Genomic DNA, 17,620 nt, shown 5'->3' on the forward strand with positions numbered 1-17,620 from the left:
GACTAATGTGTGTATCATTTAAAAAGGAAATTAAATCAGGCTAAGAATGAACCAATTTCAATTTAAGGCAGATAGCAAACTGATTAGTTCTAAGAAAATGACACTGGCTGTCTGTAACTGATATTTTAGCTTCTCTAGAAGTTGAGTCTTTTCATCATTGTGATACACGTGAGCCCTAAGAAATGAGAAACTATAATATTGAGAAGAATCTCTCATAAAGACTCATCTCCAGTATTTAAAGAAAGAGAAAGATATAAACATTTAAGTTTTTAGAAAGGAAAGAACATCATTAATTTCATGATGGATTATAAAGTACCTAAAGCAAGCACAAGAATAATTAAGCCAAGGGGAAGTCTTTGATATGTGATTGAAACTTCCTGTTGCAATTACATTAATTATTACTAAAATATTATGTAGGACATTAGAAGGGGGAAAAAGAACAGCAAAAGTATGAGGGAATAAACAATACTTAATAGCCCTTATAACTTCAAAATATTTTTAAATTCTGTATTAGCATGATTAAAAACTAATGAGATTGAGTGGCAATAAGAGAACTTCCTTGCTAGCTATCACTGGGACCCTTGGATTGGTCACCTACACCCTCTGTATTACCCCTCCAAATCTTAGTGTGCTATTTCTAACCTGTATTTACTCAAAAACTATCCCCTCCTCCACACACACACCCAAGAAATCTAGCCTGCTGGGCCCACCCCTTTCTAATCGCCCATGTCCCATACCAGCACAGGATGTGTGAAAACCATCTGGGGAGTTTCAGATTGAAGAGCCTTGCCATGTTATTTAGCATGTGTTTATTTGCATTTCACAGAGAGGAAAGGGCAAATTATTTCACATTCCAATTCTCAGAACAACACATTTGTAAGCAAGAAGAATCTCCTTTCTGCTGGAAAGGGACACTGGATTGACTGCGGGATGATTCTGCACATATCAACAACGTGTCAGAAGGCTAACCCTCCGCCTAGACCCACACACAACAAAGAAATTCATTATCTAGTAGCCCAGGGACTGACTTCCTCCTCATAAACTTTATTCTAGGCATTCATCATGAAAAGAATATAATCAGTTTTAAAAGTCACTGAAATTGGTCAAATTAAGTAATTTAGGCAATGCTTAAACTCAAACATCTGCTGTTTTAAGATTGTATCGATCACACAAATTTTCTTTATAATCAAATACCTAGAGTGAAACTAAGTTCTACAATGTTAAGATAATCACATGCAACTCTATCATTAAGATCTGATTAAATGTAATCTCCAAAACATGGTGGAATTACTGCATTATGGAAATATTTCCAAGACTAGATTATTTGAACACTTTTTTCAAGTGATGAAAATTCAATTAACCCAGTTATTTGACAACACACAGACAGTAATGAAATCCCCCACGGCTCTGCACCTTCTTGCAAGTTAGATTAGTCAGCTGAATCATTCTTCTGTGTGCACGGGAGCATGTTCGAGCGAGCACACAAGCCTTCCAGACAGAACAACGCAGCCACCTGGGAACCTCATTTCAATCTTCGATTATGGGCAGATTGTAAATTTTTCGGACAGAAAAGATGGCAAATGAAAGGAAAAATAACACTTTTTCTTCAATGAGTTAAGTTAATCCTTTTGTTTTCTGAACTTCCCAATGGTCAAAGCAAAAACATCCAAAATACAAAATACAACCAAAATAAAAAAACTGTACAGCTGTACTACACAGAGTGCGGTACGGTAAGCACGGTGAAGTGCACAGGCCCTACGTTAACCTGGGTCTGAATCCTCATGCTTATAAACTGTGTGACCTACTGTATAGCACAGGGAACTATACTCAATATTTTGCAATAACCTATAAGGGAAAAGCATCTGAAAAAGAAGATGTACATACACACACACACACACACACATATATATATATATATATATATATATGTATAACTGAATCACTGTGCTGTACACCTGAAACTAACACAACATTGTAAATCAACTATACTTCAATTAAGAAAAACAAAACAAAACTGTGTGACCTAGGCAAGACAGAAACTCTGAGCTCTAAAATGAGAATAATAATATCAACTCCACGCAGTTACTTGAGCCTGAAGTGAGATAATATATGTTATGCAGTCAATTTCATAGTACAATTGAAATTTTTTAAAAGTATGATTTATGGGGAATAATGTTCACTTACACTTCCACCATTCTGCTCCAGCTTCTGTAATGCAGTGGTGATTGGTTCTTTGAATTTCTTGTCCCTTAGTCTCCTGGAAAGCTTTTCAAATAAGATTAAGGGAACAAAATGATTTGAAAAAGTAACACTATTCACTATAAACATAAGTAAAACTTCACTAATAGGCTAACTAGAAATAATACCATTGAGTCTTTACTGTATAGTAAGTACATAAACCCCACTTAATTTGTTTTAGATTTCAAGGCTTCTTTTAGGAAACATCTCATTAAAATTTACATATAATAGACACCACTGTATTTGTTTAAAAAAATGGATTTCTGTTATTTGAAACAATACCAACACTACAAAATCTACTACAGTACTAGCATACTGTAAGTTTTCCAGAGTTAAGTTTTCTAAGAAATTGTATACATTCCCATTCTGTAATTTGCAAGAGCATCTGCAGGACTACGATGGAAAGCTAAGCTTCTAAAACACACGTGTTTCCTACAGTTAAAAAAGGAAGAGACAACAAAGAACAGAGCATTTACATGAATAACTCAGTAACAGTGGCAGGCAAAAGAATCAGACTAAAAACCACAAGACCACCTATCACCCCCAGCTATGTCCTGAAGGGGCCTCCTTGGACAGGTGGAGCTCTGGCTAAGAAGGGAGAGAGAGCACAGGTGAACGAGAACAAGAGCAAAGAGGGAAACAGCGCAATTCAGGCCCTCAAGCACAACTCATAACTGTGTTCTCCCACCAAGTGTCTGCAACACTCACCCAAAGACCTAAACATTTCAGCTACAACAGGACTTGCTCATGGCTCCACTTTCTGGGGATAAAAATGGAGCCCAGGCAAGAATTCCTCATTGATCAAACACATAAAGCCCCTGTCCTACAGTAGGTTTCTGGTTCTTCCTCTTCCCAGATCTGTGAGTAACCCCGGCATACTTCTCACCACTGAGCACTGAGTAACGGGTCCTTTCAGCAGGTCATCAAAGGTTAGGGAGGGTCAGAAGAGACTCCCAGAAAGATAAAAATGTGAGGAAAGCAACTCTAAAAGAGAGGACAGGCAGGGCTTAGCAACATCCTGGGGATGGACAGAAAAGGTACCTCTTATAGATCTTAAGTTTGCTTTCTTCGAGACCATGTTCTCGGGCAGGGGAGTGCAGGACGAACAATGAACCACCACCATCAGAATCACCACAGATGCCCACTTACAAAGTACAGATTCTTGGTCCCACCCCATAAATTGCTTTATCAGAATCTCAGGACAAAGGCCCAGGTTCTGCACTTTTAGCAAGATTCCCAGGTGACCTCTTTCTTTCTTCCTTCAAGTTTGAGGATTGCTGTCCTAGGGTCAGTGGACAGTCTCTCAGAGTTGAAGCTCAGAAAGGATATGACTTATTTCACATATGAAGAAAATCAGTTGTATATAGGTTCAGTAACTGGTTTTGAAATTCTTTTTCTAGAAGAAGAGTCCTTTCTTCAAATAAACATCTAATGTAGAAGTTCATGAGACATGAAAGTGGAGCCTTTCTGGCTGAAGGGGGTGGTGGATGAGGGGAGGGGAGGGAAGGAGGGAGCATCTAGCGCCTCAGTGGTCCTCATGGTATGTAGCTAACAGACCAGGGACGAACCTCCACCTGTCCTGTTTCCAAGGATCTCTCCTCTGTGGAATCCCACTGCGGTGAGAAGGCCAGTGTGGTAGCTAGGTGTCCCCAAAGTGTTGCCACCCCAGGAAGGGAAGAGGTCCTTTCAGTCAGCCCTTGTCTTAGGAAAAGCGGAGCTGTGGGGAGGAATGTGACTGACCGAAGATTAATGCTACTGTCCCTTAAAAAAAAAAGAAAATAGTTTAACCGTTGATCTGGTCTTCTCCCTCCACCACACTGGGCAGGAATGGGAGGCTGTTTCAGAAGCTCAGCTTCCAGCTGGGGGAAGGATCCTTTTCTCTCCACGTCGCTTCCTCTTCACCTCACCCTAATTCTCTCAGAGGATGCCCTTGCTGCTTATTTCTCCCCCAAACAAAACCCAGCCTCCACAAGGACAGGGGGCATATCTGGTTTTGTTCAGCATTACATTCCCTGTGCCTCACATGACACCTGACACAAAATGGGAGGGCAGAGAGCAGCAGATTCATGTTGAGCCGCTGAGTGTCTGAACGAAGCGATCAATCTACAATGAGCCGCTCTACATGTTACCCTGACGTTCCTGCAGCTAGTCAGCCACACCCAGCCCGCTGGCCTGAGGGTGACAAGCAAGTGTCTGCCAGGATTCTCCTCCCTCGGTCCCGAGGCTCCCCATATGTTAACGTTTGAGAGGCTGGTCTCACTCTGTCTTCTCCCCACCAGACCCATGGTGAGACTCTACCTCCTACCATTTCTAAGCACAGCACCCCTACTTTCACCACCACCCCTTCTTTCCATAGGCTTAGCCAGGTGGTTCCTGGGGTGTATTAGTCTATCTGCAGAATAAGAAGTTAAAAATACACTTCTAGGATCTCTCAGGTGGATGGGTCCAAGAAAAAAGTGGAACTATGATCAACATAGATGTCTCTGCTCTGAACTACAGAAGGATGCATGCAGAGAAATCCTAGCTATGGCTTATCCCAGCCAGGACTTTAATCTTTCTTTCAGTGGGTGCAGTAAAGGATTAACTCTGCATAAAGAAAGGTTTGGTCCTTGCCCCTGGCTCCTGGATGGAAACCTTGAAGCTCTTGGAAGGTCCTTCCAGATAAGAGTGTCTTTGTTTACCTGCAGCCTTGGGCCACACCAGATAGTCAATGCTAACAAAAGTGATTTAAGTGGGGACCTCGGGTCACAAGGTGTCAGCTCAACTTCTAGAGGCTGGAGACCAACGTCAACCAGGCAGGCAGGCCGTGATGCCATGTGACAAACTTCTAATGAGAACCCTGGACACCCAGGCTCAGGTGAGCTTCCCGTGCTGGCAGTACTCCATGCATTATGCCAGACGTCACTGCTGGAACATGCAAGCACTGGCCACACAGCTCCACTGGGAGAGGACAACTGGAAGCTCCACACCTGGTCTCTCTCAGCCCTGCTCCATGCACCTCCTCCTTTGGCCGATTTCAATCTGTATCCTTTCACTGTAATAAACTGCAACACTGAATAACAGCTTCTCTGAGTCCCATGAGTCCTTTCAGCAAATTGTTCAACCTAAGGGTGGTCTTGGGGACCTATTGAACTGCAGAGTACCCCAATATAAGTTGGTGGTATGGTTAAACTACTCCTAACAGGAAAATGCCTCATCCTGAATGCTAGAGACTCACTAAAAAACTTACAACGTGAAACAAAGAAAAAGAAAAAAGATGAAAAACATCACTTTGGCAATATCCAATTCCACAAGAATACGTATAAGCCCTGCTTATAATTCAGAGCCAATCCACATAGGCATGAAGTCCTCACACTGTTCATTAATTTTTGTCCATTCACCTTCTGCTTACTTTGATTACAACTCTAAATTTGCTCATGTAGATGCTTTCCATGTCCACTAGTAAAAATATTTTATGAACAACTAGGTCTGACATCTATATTTTTTGGTTAGGATGATAAGGTTTTCTTAACGTTTTGAATCATTTTAATGATTAATTTGAAGCCATTACATCAGGAAGAGATACATATACACAATCCCTCTCTAATCTTTTCAGTACTTACACTTGTAAGCAGATGTTTCAGATGGTCATTTAGAGAAGGGCCAACAACGACACTTAACTGTACCAGAGCATTCAATCCTCTTTCAAACACTTCATCATCCAAGTGGACCTGGGGAGGGTTGGGTGGTTAGGGGTGCACAGGCAGGGACAGAAAGAGGGCAAAAGGAAGGATGGGTAAGGAGAAGGGGCAAGCAGGTAGAGAAAAAGAGATTGAACATTCAGTCCTAGAAGATAATCAGCCAAACTCAGAATTTAAAACATAACCTTTACTGCAGGACATCTAGAAGCAAAAACCAAATTTGGCTTGACTGAAACATTAATTAAAATATGTTGTAGCCTACAGAAAGGCTGATTTCAGGTTCATTATTTTCTCTAATTACTCAAGATGTCCCTTTTTACCTTTAGTACATCCTCCCAAGGTGTCTTCCAGTAAGTAATCACCTGGCCCTGAATAACAGTGGCCTAATTCTGCACACACATCAAAATCACAGGTAAAGAACAAATTTGCATATAATTTGAAAGAAAAAAAGACATAAAATATTCTAAATGTACCACAGAAAGTCTAAAGGAATAAAGAACATACCAGAGCTGCCTTCAGCACAGGAATCAGTCTAGGAAGCAAAGGCACAGCTTTTTCAAGAGCACCTGTGACCAAAAGTAATTCTCTAAAACCCTCCTTTGACACAAAGGTGTATGGATGCTTAGTCTCTCTCAGACCCTGCCAAAACAAAGACAAAAACATGGTTTACTACCCATTTAGTGATGCTAATACCAAAAAAATTAATCCTCACTTGTGTAAGTAAAAATCAAGTTTTATTATTATTGTTTTCCTCTTTGTGAAATATAATTTCAGTAATTACAATTTCAATTAAACTAAGAAATTGTGGAACACAGGACATACATGAGACAGGAGGGATCTCTAACCAAGAAAAGAAGGAAAGGAAAAGAAAAAGAATAAGAAAAAAAATAAAAGGAACAGGAAAAATCAAAGGAGAAGCAAGGTAAAGTAAAAGAAATAAAGAAAAAGAAAACAAAGGAAAAAAGAAAACAGAGATAAAAGAGGAAGGGGGACGGGAGGGAGAGGAAAGAAATAAAAAGAAAGAGAAGGAAAAAAATCTCACTAGGACACTAAAACCGTGTTGTATATACTCCCAAACACTGCCTGAAATCAGAGCAAATTAGTCTAAAATGTATGTTAATAAACTCCACTTTATGAATGCAAAATTACTGGACCCCTTATCTTAAAGGTGATTTTGCAACTTGTTTAATGACTTTCTAAAATATTATATTTCCTTCATATTTAAATACTAAGACAAACCTTATACTATGTTTAAAATGCATTGTAAGATATGAAACACCATTTTTAACATCAGAATGTCAAACAAAAATATGAAAGAAAAAAAAAGTGTAAATCATTTCTCACTATGCCTTTCACCCCAAATGCATTAGGAACAATTAGACAGTAGTCTTTTGATTTAACTGATCACTTTGAGTCAGGATAAAATAGGTACCTTTTTTGAAAAGATAAAACAAAGAAAGAAACCTAGAGGGGTGAGATAGGGAGGGTGGGAGGGAGACGCAAGAGGGAGGAGATATGGGGATATATGTTTATGTATAGCTGATTCGCTTTGTTATACAGCACAAACTAACACACCATTGTAAAGCAATTATACTCCAATAAAGATGTTAAAAAAAAAAAAAAAAGAAAGAAAGCAATGGCAACATTCCCTCAGTTTGACTAATTATTATCTGGAATAACTATAACCAGCTGCAGGGTCAGGCCTAAAAATACTAATTTTCAAACAATTTGTCCTTGAGACCAAACTATCTGCTTCCAAACGGTGATGAAACACTTCTTCTCCTAGATGCTGTCATGCTTTTGAAAACTATGACGCCAAGCACACCAGCACCATTTTGGAACACAGGTTCTATGGTCTTAGGAGCACCCCTATCCTTTTCATTTTAGAGATGAGGAATCTCAGGTCAAGAGATGAAATGGATTTAAATAGTGGTGGTTCTGTCACTACTTCCCCATTATTCAATGAGTGGAGTTTACCCAGTACAGAAATAAAAGCATTGGTGTTTGGAAAATGGGGTATTTAAAAGACTGACTTTATGAGGTCTAAACTAAACTCAGAGTCCCTTTGGGGACTCCCCAAGTTAAAGCACTCCCCATTCCTTGTGATTAGCTAGAGTATGTTTTCAAAGGTATCACTATAGTTTTGATTCATCTAAAAAATTGTTTGCTACCATATATAAAAAGTTTAAAAAAGAACTAATGAAATATTAGAACATCTTTAGTTTTCAATACCAAGTTTAAGAGACTGATTAAAATTTAATTTCAAAATAGGCTACCCATAAAAATACACTGTTTATTACACCAAAATACCTTCTGCAAGCTGAGGTACAAATTAAGAAAAGCTGAGACCTAAGAAAATTCGGCAGTCTTCAGTAGTAACTGTTAGGTCCATTTAAAAGAGTAAGTATACTTGGAAAACTAAAGGAGGAACTAGAAATTCTAAGGATTCACTATAATTAAGAAATCTCAATCAGCACAATCATCTACTTTTCTGTTTTGCCACCACCTGGCCCTCCCCACTAGTTTTACAGGAAAAGCAAATGTTTCTTTAAATGAAGAAAAGAAGCTTGAGTTTTTTCTGTGTCACATTTTATTTAGATTACTTATTATTGTATGACTTATCCTACAGGCACTGCCAATTTAGATTAATACCATCGAAGCTCTTGCTGTCTTTCTTAACATCAACAACAACAAAAATGATCCTTAACTCTTAAAGAAGACAAGTATCTCAAAGGTTAAGTACAACTGGTTAATTCACTTCTCAACTGCTGACTCTAACTCTATACATTTATAAATAATAAAATTCACAGGAGATATCACTGACTCTCTTCAAGTTAATACTATGCCAACTGTTTTCTGACACAAATGTTAAATAATATAAAGGAATCTATCAGAAGTTTTTCTAAAATCCTCTACAAAAACCATCTCCATGATATTCTACTTAAAATGTACCAGCAGGCAATGGCCCAGAGAATTCTCCCAAAGAACATTAGGTAGGTAATATCAGTTCCCTAAGAAACATATCATATTAAAGGTGCCTGCTTCTATAAAGACAGACCAACCAGTAATTGTTATCTGATGCAATATAAGTTCAAACCAGTGATATTCTCCTGATATGACTAACTCAATTTGATTCCAAGAACTTTTTTTTAAATTAAATATGAATATTTTATCCACTTATCTACAAATACCTGTGCAGATTAATTTCATGTTTATTAAACTGTTTAAACAGTTTAATAAACATATACCAATCATAATTAGTTCCTAAGAGAATGTGGTGCTTTAATACTGTTGTTTGGCTTTTATTTCTAAAGTATTTACTGATGAGTTACAAAATAACATTTAACACAATTTAAAAAATTTGTTTTCCATAAACATTTAGGAAAGATAGAGTATTTACCTCAGCTAAAGTAATAAGAAGAGGATCAAATGGAAGCTTTTCAGGAGGACACTCCCACTGTAACCTGTGTTTTACTGAACCATGGACCAATCTAAAATATAAAAGAATGCTTCCTGAGCTTATTTTTCACTCCTAGCCCTCCAAATCTGAAAATACCACTAAAAACTACATTTCTTTAACTTTAGAACAACAAAAAGAATGTTTTGATTATTCTTTCCACAATGAAAACAAAATTTTCTATCATCTATAACAGGCTAAAACTGGTTATACTTAGAAGAAATTAATGTTTCTTGGTAGCGAAATCTTAAAATGATATCACTCTATTAGTAACCTGCATTGTTTGCTTTAAAATAGTTTTGATCTCTATCCAAGACGGCTACAAGAACTGCATCAAAAGTAAACAAAAACAGCTATATTACTCATTAAGAAATATAATTTCAATAAATAAAATTGTAAATCTTTGATTTTTGAAGTATAATTAAAAAAATAATGAAACAATTTCATTAAATTGTCAACTTCCAGTTCACGAACAAAAAAGGATTATTTATTTGAAATTTGCCCAAGCCTATGAATGCTTAAATTGTTTTCGAAACTGGTTCATTCAATTTCTTAAATTATTTGGTGGTTTACTGTAGCTCTATCAGTAATTCTATTTTGGAATTAAAATGATTTTCTTCAACAATGTCCCAGGATCTATACCAATCCAACAGCCAAAGTATGAATAAGTCACCATTATTTCAACCCCCCTAGTAAATAAAACTTTCAAACTTTAAACTGAAAACTGTATTGATTTTACTCAATTATTTTGAATAATACGGTCAATTATAACTTGTACTGATTTTACCTGCAAGGAACACCTCCCTTAGAGTAAATAGCTGCAAATGCAGAAGGGGCTCGTGACTGTTCACCAAACTGAAATAAAAAATGACAAGAATACAATAAATATTACTATCACCTCCACTTTGTGATACCTAATCAGCTTCAATCCTGCTGCGGTCAAAGGCAGATGGACACCCTGACTTTCAAGCCACCACACTCATATCAAGTACAACATCATTCTACTCAGAAAAATGGCTAAGAAAAATGATCAATCCTCTCAATACTGAAACCACAACCACAAACGCACTTTGTATATTTCCTTTTACCCTTAACTTGTTTCAGAAGGCTTGAAGGTAGCTGAAACCATATATAAAATAAATATACTATAGATAAAAATTTTTAAATATAAATACTATAAACAAATACAATAAAGATAATAACATCTTTCCACCCCTTCCCCACTGGGACCATTCAAAGTGAGGACTAAATGGAGAAAAGGTGTACAGGGAAAGTATAATGTGTTTTCAACCTCCCACACATCTCCTACTTCTCCCCCACTCAAATATGGACGGTCTTGGATGGTCAGAGAACCTGTAATTTCTCCAATCTGGTTTTGTGCTTCAATAAAAATCAAAGGCTTGGGATGAACAGGAGTGACACAGTTGAAGACAGAGCAAGACTCTCACAAACACATGCCCGGATGTGTCTGCTTAGATATATAACTTCACAACTTTCAGTTTTTCTATATAATTATTTTATGACTAAATTAATTCTATATGCACTCTCAAAGACAATTTAAAAGATGATCAATCACAACAGTTAAACAATCGCAGCATACATAATTTCAATATAAATGATCAGAGGCTTAAGAATTTAGGCACAGCAAGTAAATATTTTACCACATGGTACTTTGAACATAATCAAATGAAACATAGCTGTCTAAATTACAAAATATAAACTTACTAACCTATTTTAAAGATACAACTAGCTAAAAAAACTTCTTAAAGTCACATTCAGTAATTTTAAAATGTACGTAAAAGTCTAAGTTTAGAACGAACCCTTTTTCCTCTGGAAAAACACGTTTTAAGTAAAAATACATAAATGACATTTCATTAAAATATATTATAATAAAAGATTAATTTACAAAGCTCAATCTATGTTCTGTGTGACAATTCACAGCAATACTAACGTTTCATTTATCTAATTATAATTCCTGCTAAGAAAAATATAAGTCTTAAAAACTGTGTATAGATCAGTGAATTCTCAAAAAGTGAATACACCTGTGTACCAACACTCAGGTGGAAAACCTGAATGTTACCGGTGCCTCTTTCCAACCCCTTCCCACCTTTTCTCCCAAAGGTAACCACTATCCTGACTTCCAACCGATTTGCTTTGGATCAGGAGTTTTTACATATCTTAGACATGGTCTTTTCTAATATACCCTATTCTCAAGTCAAATCGTTAAATTATTTCCCAAAGCTTTCCTTAATTTTTAATAAAATTTAGACTAGGGCCACTAAATATTACTAAAGTTTTTCTTTAAAGAAAGGAAGAAAATTGAAGTGTCACCATAAACTCCCTCAACGAAATATGAGAAAAGGAAGCAAGAGCACAGAGATATCAGGGCATTTTTCACGTGTTTGATTTCCTTGACACTGCAAATTACAGAAAGAAGTGAAGGAACATAGAAGCTTAAACTATCTTCCATTTTCTTTTTATAAAGTCAGAAAATCTCCTTCTGCCCTTGGATAGTTCATTGTATCCTTACTTAAGTATCTGCCATATTTTACCTGCCATCAAAGTCCATGTCTCAGCCACTCTCATAATCCCCTTTAAAGGCTGAAACCATTATCATCTTACCTTATGTAAGGCTGGGCCAGGCACCATCTGGTGTTGGAGCACAAATGTGTTCACTTTTTGGACAAAGTGATCTAGAAACTTACAATTACATACTTTTATGTACATGAATCTTATGTTTGCTAAATGTGATTAAATTGCTGTGAGAAGGCAAAAGAAAACTAGGACTGTAGTTAAGAATTCTAGTGGAGCTCATTTATAGATGATAGACAAATGGTCAGAGACTTTATGCAACTATAGAAGCATGTAATTCATCCTATGGCAATTGAATACAAGTTTATTCATTGATATTAGGAAGTACAATAACCATAGTAAAGAAAAAAAAAGAAAGCTGATATGCAATTTATTTTATACTCCACAATACTCATCCATGAATGTGATAGGATATACCAAAGCTAGTTTTTACTTTACACCGTCTCACTTCCACGCTCACATCATTATCTCCATTCTTCATCATGATTACCATATGCCTTCCTTCACCACTAGCTTAAAACTAACAAACAAAAGAACTTGGGATAGCATTCAGAATGGCTCAATAAAATGTCTATTACTTTGGAAATCTACTGAGTCAGGAATCTCTTTTGTACCTACAGGGTTAATTGTTTTAGGGTTAAGTTTATCACTTGGTCGAGGATGAAGTTTTCTTGCAGATTCTGGAGAACTGGTTGACGAGGAGGATTTCCTTTGTTCAACTGCAGTCCTATGTTTTATTTGTGCACTTGATGATGTCCTTTGATCACAGTTATCTGGAAAAAACAGAAATCAACAAGGAAGAGGTGAAAGCTCATCCTGCATCCATCAGTATAACAGAATGTGTCATTAACAAAATTTACCTCTTCATTTAAAAGCAACATCCTGTACCTGTCACTCTGTTTCTTAACTGTACACTTCTATGGCACTCGGATTTCTGCATTGCTTCTCTTTTACTCCTGCAGATAGATGAAACTTGATTTCAACTTTTTTGGGGAGGAGGATTCATTAACAATATAAAGACCAAACAGAACAGAGTAGGAAATACAGTAAAAGAACCACAAAAAAGGTATGGTATGGAACAAAATACCTGAAAGCCCAATAAGAAAATACGAAATTATATCAACTTCAATATCGATAACAGTAAACTAAAAACCATCTGTAAGAAAGTAAGATGTATAAAAATATGCATTTTTCCATTTAAACAGTCAAAATATACATTTAGAAACTCAATTGTAATCCTCTGGCTATATTCAGAAAATGCAGACCAGATTTCTGGAAAAAGTGGTTGGCATGTCCCATATTGTCTTCACCTTCTCTGGCCTCCATATTTCCAAAGTTCCAAATGTTAACATCTGTGTAACAGGTCCTACTTTTCCAGTGACAAAATGAACTCTCCTACTAAATGTACCATAAGTTCCCTAAACTGAACGTAACCAAAACTGAAGTTATCACACTGAAGTTATGAACCTCTTGTTAATTCAAGGGACAACCAGTTTTCTGGCCCCCCGGCTGAAAAATTTAGGATCACTGTTGTCTCCTTTTCTTCCGTTTCCTACACTCAGCCCTACAGATGTGATCAGTGTGGTGTGACAAGGTAGAAGGAGCTTTGGGCTCAGATCTGGGTCTGCATCTCATCTCTACCAATCATATGTTTAAGAATTTAAGCAGACTATTTAATCTCTCTGAGCCTTGACTTCTTGACCTATGAAAATGGGGGAGATAATACAAACCTATCAAGGCTGCTATTGAAGGTTAAATAAGATAATATATAAAGTTGCTTATCCAGTGAATGGTGGTTCACTTCTCCCTCTTTCACAATTCCCTCTTTTCTGCTAATGGGAGGGCTCTAATTCATAGCCCTTGATTTCCTGCCTCATCAAATTATTTCAAGGACTCTTCCACCACAACACTCAGACTCATACACTCAACTGCCTGCTGGCGTTTCTAGGTCTAGCTCCAATCCCAAGTGCCGTGCAGCCTTTCCTGATCTTGTTTTTTTTCTTTTTTTAGCCTTTCCTGATCTTGTTTCTCAAATGTCCACATCCATAGCACTCTGATGTATGCACTGCTTCCTTCTTCTTATTTCTATTTGATTACTCCATTCCCCCACGTACATGACACTTCAATTATTCTTCCATTAGAGCACTTCCCACTTTAAGTCTTTAATATAATTATTTTTCTAAAAGATCTGTAAGATCGTCTCTTAAGGCAACACAGGTGAAGTCTTCTTCCACTTCCAAATGACAGCTTTTCAAATATTTGAGGACATGGGTCATAACTCCTTGGTTTTCTCTTCTTCAGGATAAATGCTGATGCCTTCTTAAAGGAGTACTAACATGAGATTATTTTAATTTACTTGAGAAATTAGAAATCTTCACAAGGAGGACAAAGCTCCATGTAATAACATTCAGCCCCCAAATATTTCAAATACGATGTGACCAAAGTACCTTGTAAAGATAAACTAAAGATTATTTCTGTACACAGAATAATTTTAAATTTCAACTTTCTTGATTTAATACACTGATGTAATTTTCTCATCCTACTACCAGCAGATGAGTTACTTCCCAATATTACACTTCACATTCACCCCTAAGGCATTTTCTAGAAATATGGTAATTAGCTCATTAAATTTGTCAGATAATATTCTAAGAAAAGCTAAGGCAGGCTTTAATTACATCAACCTTATATTGCACTTCAGTGATTATTCAACAAGTATTTACTGTTGCACCTGGTCTCTGTTTTGAGAACTCCTGATGGGGAACAATATGATCTAAGTTTCTGTTTAATAAAAAAAAAAATCTGTGTCAAGGAAATTTGAGTTTCCTCAAGTCTATAACTGGGGATAATTACAGTAACTAGCTACTCTAAAAGTAGATGAAGACTTTGGAAAAGTGGTTGGCACATAGGAGTACTATATGAGTTTAGCTATTGTCATTTTCTTTATAATGGTACAAAATGTTTTTAGTATTAGTATTACTAATAGTGGGGGTCAATGTTTTCTCCTTTTTGAAAAATTTGGTTTAATACTTGTGCTATCAATTTGAGGACCTGATTTAAGTTCAGTTTTGTTTTTTTTTTCTGGTTGTAAATTGAAATAGCTGTCATATCTGAAAAAGATGCATCACAAAGATACCTACTTACAAACAGAAAAATAGCATTCGCCGTGTCAAATCATGATGCACATTTTTCAATATTACCTTCCAATTCTGCAAATTTGTTGTTAGAATGACTCAATTTCTATCTCCTTTTATGTCAAATAGCTGTTTCTGTAAGGCACTAACACGAAAGCGCTACGTTATATTTTGAATAAGTTCAAAAAGCCACTGAAATTCTTCACTTGAAAAACATGTTAGAAAATTGAGCTTCCAAAGGTTTTAAGTATACAGGACAGTTTTTATGTGTAATACAATTATGTAATTTTCAGCAACAATATCAAAACATACACACACACAATGATGCAAACATTTCTCTGTCCACTTCCAAAACACCCTGTTAGTTTCCTTCCAAAACAATTAGTTTTTCAGTTACTGTTAAAAGTATCACCCTTTACTTTACAGACAAATGAAGTGTACTCAATTTTTAAAAATAATATCCACCTCGCAGCATACCACTGACAGCAAACCCAGAGCATAGGCTGTTTGTAAAGGGAAAAAAGCTTAATTCATCTTACACTAAATTCTTTTGAGTGTTTTTTGGTTAAATAACATGTGGAGGGTGATGTAAAAGGTTAATGGTGGGAGGAAGTGAAAAAGTAAGAACTATCTTGTGTTCTAAATATTGCAACAGGCTTCCCTGGTGGCGCAGTGGTTGAGAATCTGCCTGCCAATGCAGGGGACACGGGTTCGAGCCCTGGTCTCGGAAGACCCCACATGCCGCGGAGCAACTAGGCCTGTGAGCCACAATTACTGAGCCTGCGCGTCTGGAGCCTGTGCTCCGCAACAAGAGAGGCCGCCATAGTGAGAGGCCCGCGCACCGCGATGAAGAGTGGCCCCCGCTTGCCGCAACTGGAGAAAGCCCTCGCACAGAAACGAAGACCCAACACAGCCGTAAATAAATAAATAAGTCATTTAAATATTGCAACGGACACCCCTCAATCTTTTACAAAACAATATAAAACTCCTAAATAGACACTAGAATCCATAAATCCACTTAACCGCAACACCTTAACTATGTCACAGCAACAGAGAGCAAACAAACCAAGGAGGGCCCCATTGCGGACCCCTCATTTTTACCTTAGGTTTCCTTAGATGCTGCAGGTCATGTACAAGGATTATAGGCATCTGGGTCAATGCCAGGAAAGTGTACTCTTTTTTCATTGTTTTGGACAGCTCATATATCCTATTTCTTTTCCCACATGCATTTTCTTCCCACACTTGGCTTTGAGACCACTGCACTAAACTATGTGGCAAATTCTCAGAGGCAGAGGCCACTTTGTTTTCCCTACTCTCTAATCTGGTGTTTGGGAAGTTCCAAAAGTGTAATAGGAGCCCCACAAAAGAAGATGAGCTCCATCTCTAAAACTCCTTCAAATTCCAAAGAACAGCGACACAGCCCAATATTCACCTATCCCAATCCTTTTCACCATAAAGTACTGTAAATCCAAAGAGCCAGTATTAAGGGTCTTAATATCTTCTTTCCATTTTCCTAGCCTCTCCGCCTCCAACACCACACATTGCTAAATACCTAAGACCAGTTCAGAGCCGGGATGTTGTCAAAGTTAGAAAATGAGGAGAACATGGAGAGAAAAAAATGGAGAAAAAGTTGGTTTTTTTTGTTTTTTTAAGAAGGTCGGGGAGAGTGGGGGAAAGGCGGCCAGTTTCAAATAAGGCCGACAAGGCAACTCTCGGCCAAAGCCCGACCAGGAAGGGCGAGCTCTTGGCGCTCAGCATCTCCAGGCTCCTTAGCAACGTGGTCCGGCGGCCATAGCAACAGGCCAGAGAGGAAGCCTCCTGCGCCGAGAGAATGCGGGCGGCACCACGGATTCCCGCACCTGCGCGGCTCACGGCTCCAACGACCCGTTCCTACCGCGCCTCTCTCCCGCCGCGATCTGCACACCAGCCGCCACCCCACGTGGGGCTTTTGCCCAGCGCCCGCTGCGCCAACATCTACAGGTCCCGCCACCGGCCGCCGAGGACCGGGGAAATGAGGTTTCGCAGCATTCCCGGATCTCGCGGCGCCGTGCAGTGACATCAGACGCACGCTGCGTCCTCTAAGCCAATAGCAGGGAGGTCGCAGAGGCGCGCCAGGCGGGAAAGGGTTGCCCTGGCAACGAGGCGCCGGGTGTTGAAAGGGAAGCTCGCGAGCTAGGACCTCTGTCTCCGGTGACAAAGGGGCTCCTGGTGGAGGGTATTTTAGGAACGATAGAGCCAAGGAACAGAGGAGAGCACAGGTTCCTTGTAGCTGCGCCGCACCCTCTCCGCAGTCCGTGTATTTAATTCGTACGTTTCTCTCGCACTTTTAACTCGATGTTCTCCAAGTATCTTGCCCTAAACCCTCTGAGAGCTGAGGACCACCGTGAACTCCCGCCCCAGACTCTTCTGCGGAGAGAGCCATCTGCCTGCCCATATGTGGAATTTCCTTCCTGTCATATCTTACTATATGCTGTTAAAGTCAACTACATAATACCTCCATATTTTTTTAAGTGTGTTTTTGT

At 38.2% G+C, this 17,620-nt stretch overlaps 1 protein-coding gene across 13 annotated transcripts in view; it reads right to left on the bottom strand.

Annotated features, from left to right (window-relative positions):
- Positions 1–17,159, bottom strand: part of PACRGL (parkin coregulated like) — a gene marked incomplete at its 5' end in the record, with an annotated part of 33,887 nt that extends 16,728 nt beyond the window's left edge. For 7 of the 13 annotated variants that reach the window (XR_014243685.1, XR_014243686.1, XR_014243687.1 and 4 more), the window contains 8 exons: positions 2,185–2,265; positions 5,841–5,948; positions 6,423–6,557; positions 9,319–9,409; positions 10,163–10,230; positions 12,586–12,740; positions 12,856–12,923; positions 16,958–17,155. Coding sequence is in view for 7 of the 13 variants with exons in the window: in XM_082389228.1 (XP_082245354.1) it covers positions 2,185–2,265; positions 5,841–5,948; positions 6,423–6,557; positions 9,319–9,409; positions 10,163–10,230; positions 12,586–12,740; positions 12,856–12,907 (690 nt within the window). The other 6 variants (XM_082389224.1, XM_082389226.1, XM_082389223.1 and 3 more) reach the window with 6 other exon arrangements.
- Positions 17,160–17,620: the final 461 nt, after the last annotated feature.

This window comes from Balaenoptera borealis, assembly GCF_965194805.1.
Source record: "Balaenoptera borealis genome assembly, chromosome: 4".
Taxonomy (NCBI): Eukaryota; Metazoa; Chordata; class Mammalia; order Artiodactyla; family Balaenopteridae; genus Balaenoptera; species Balaenoptera borealis.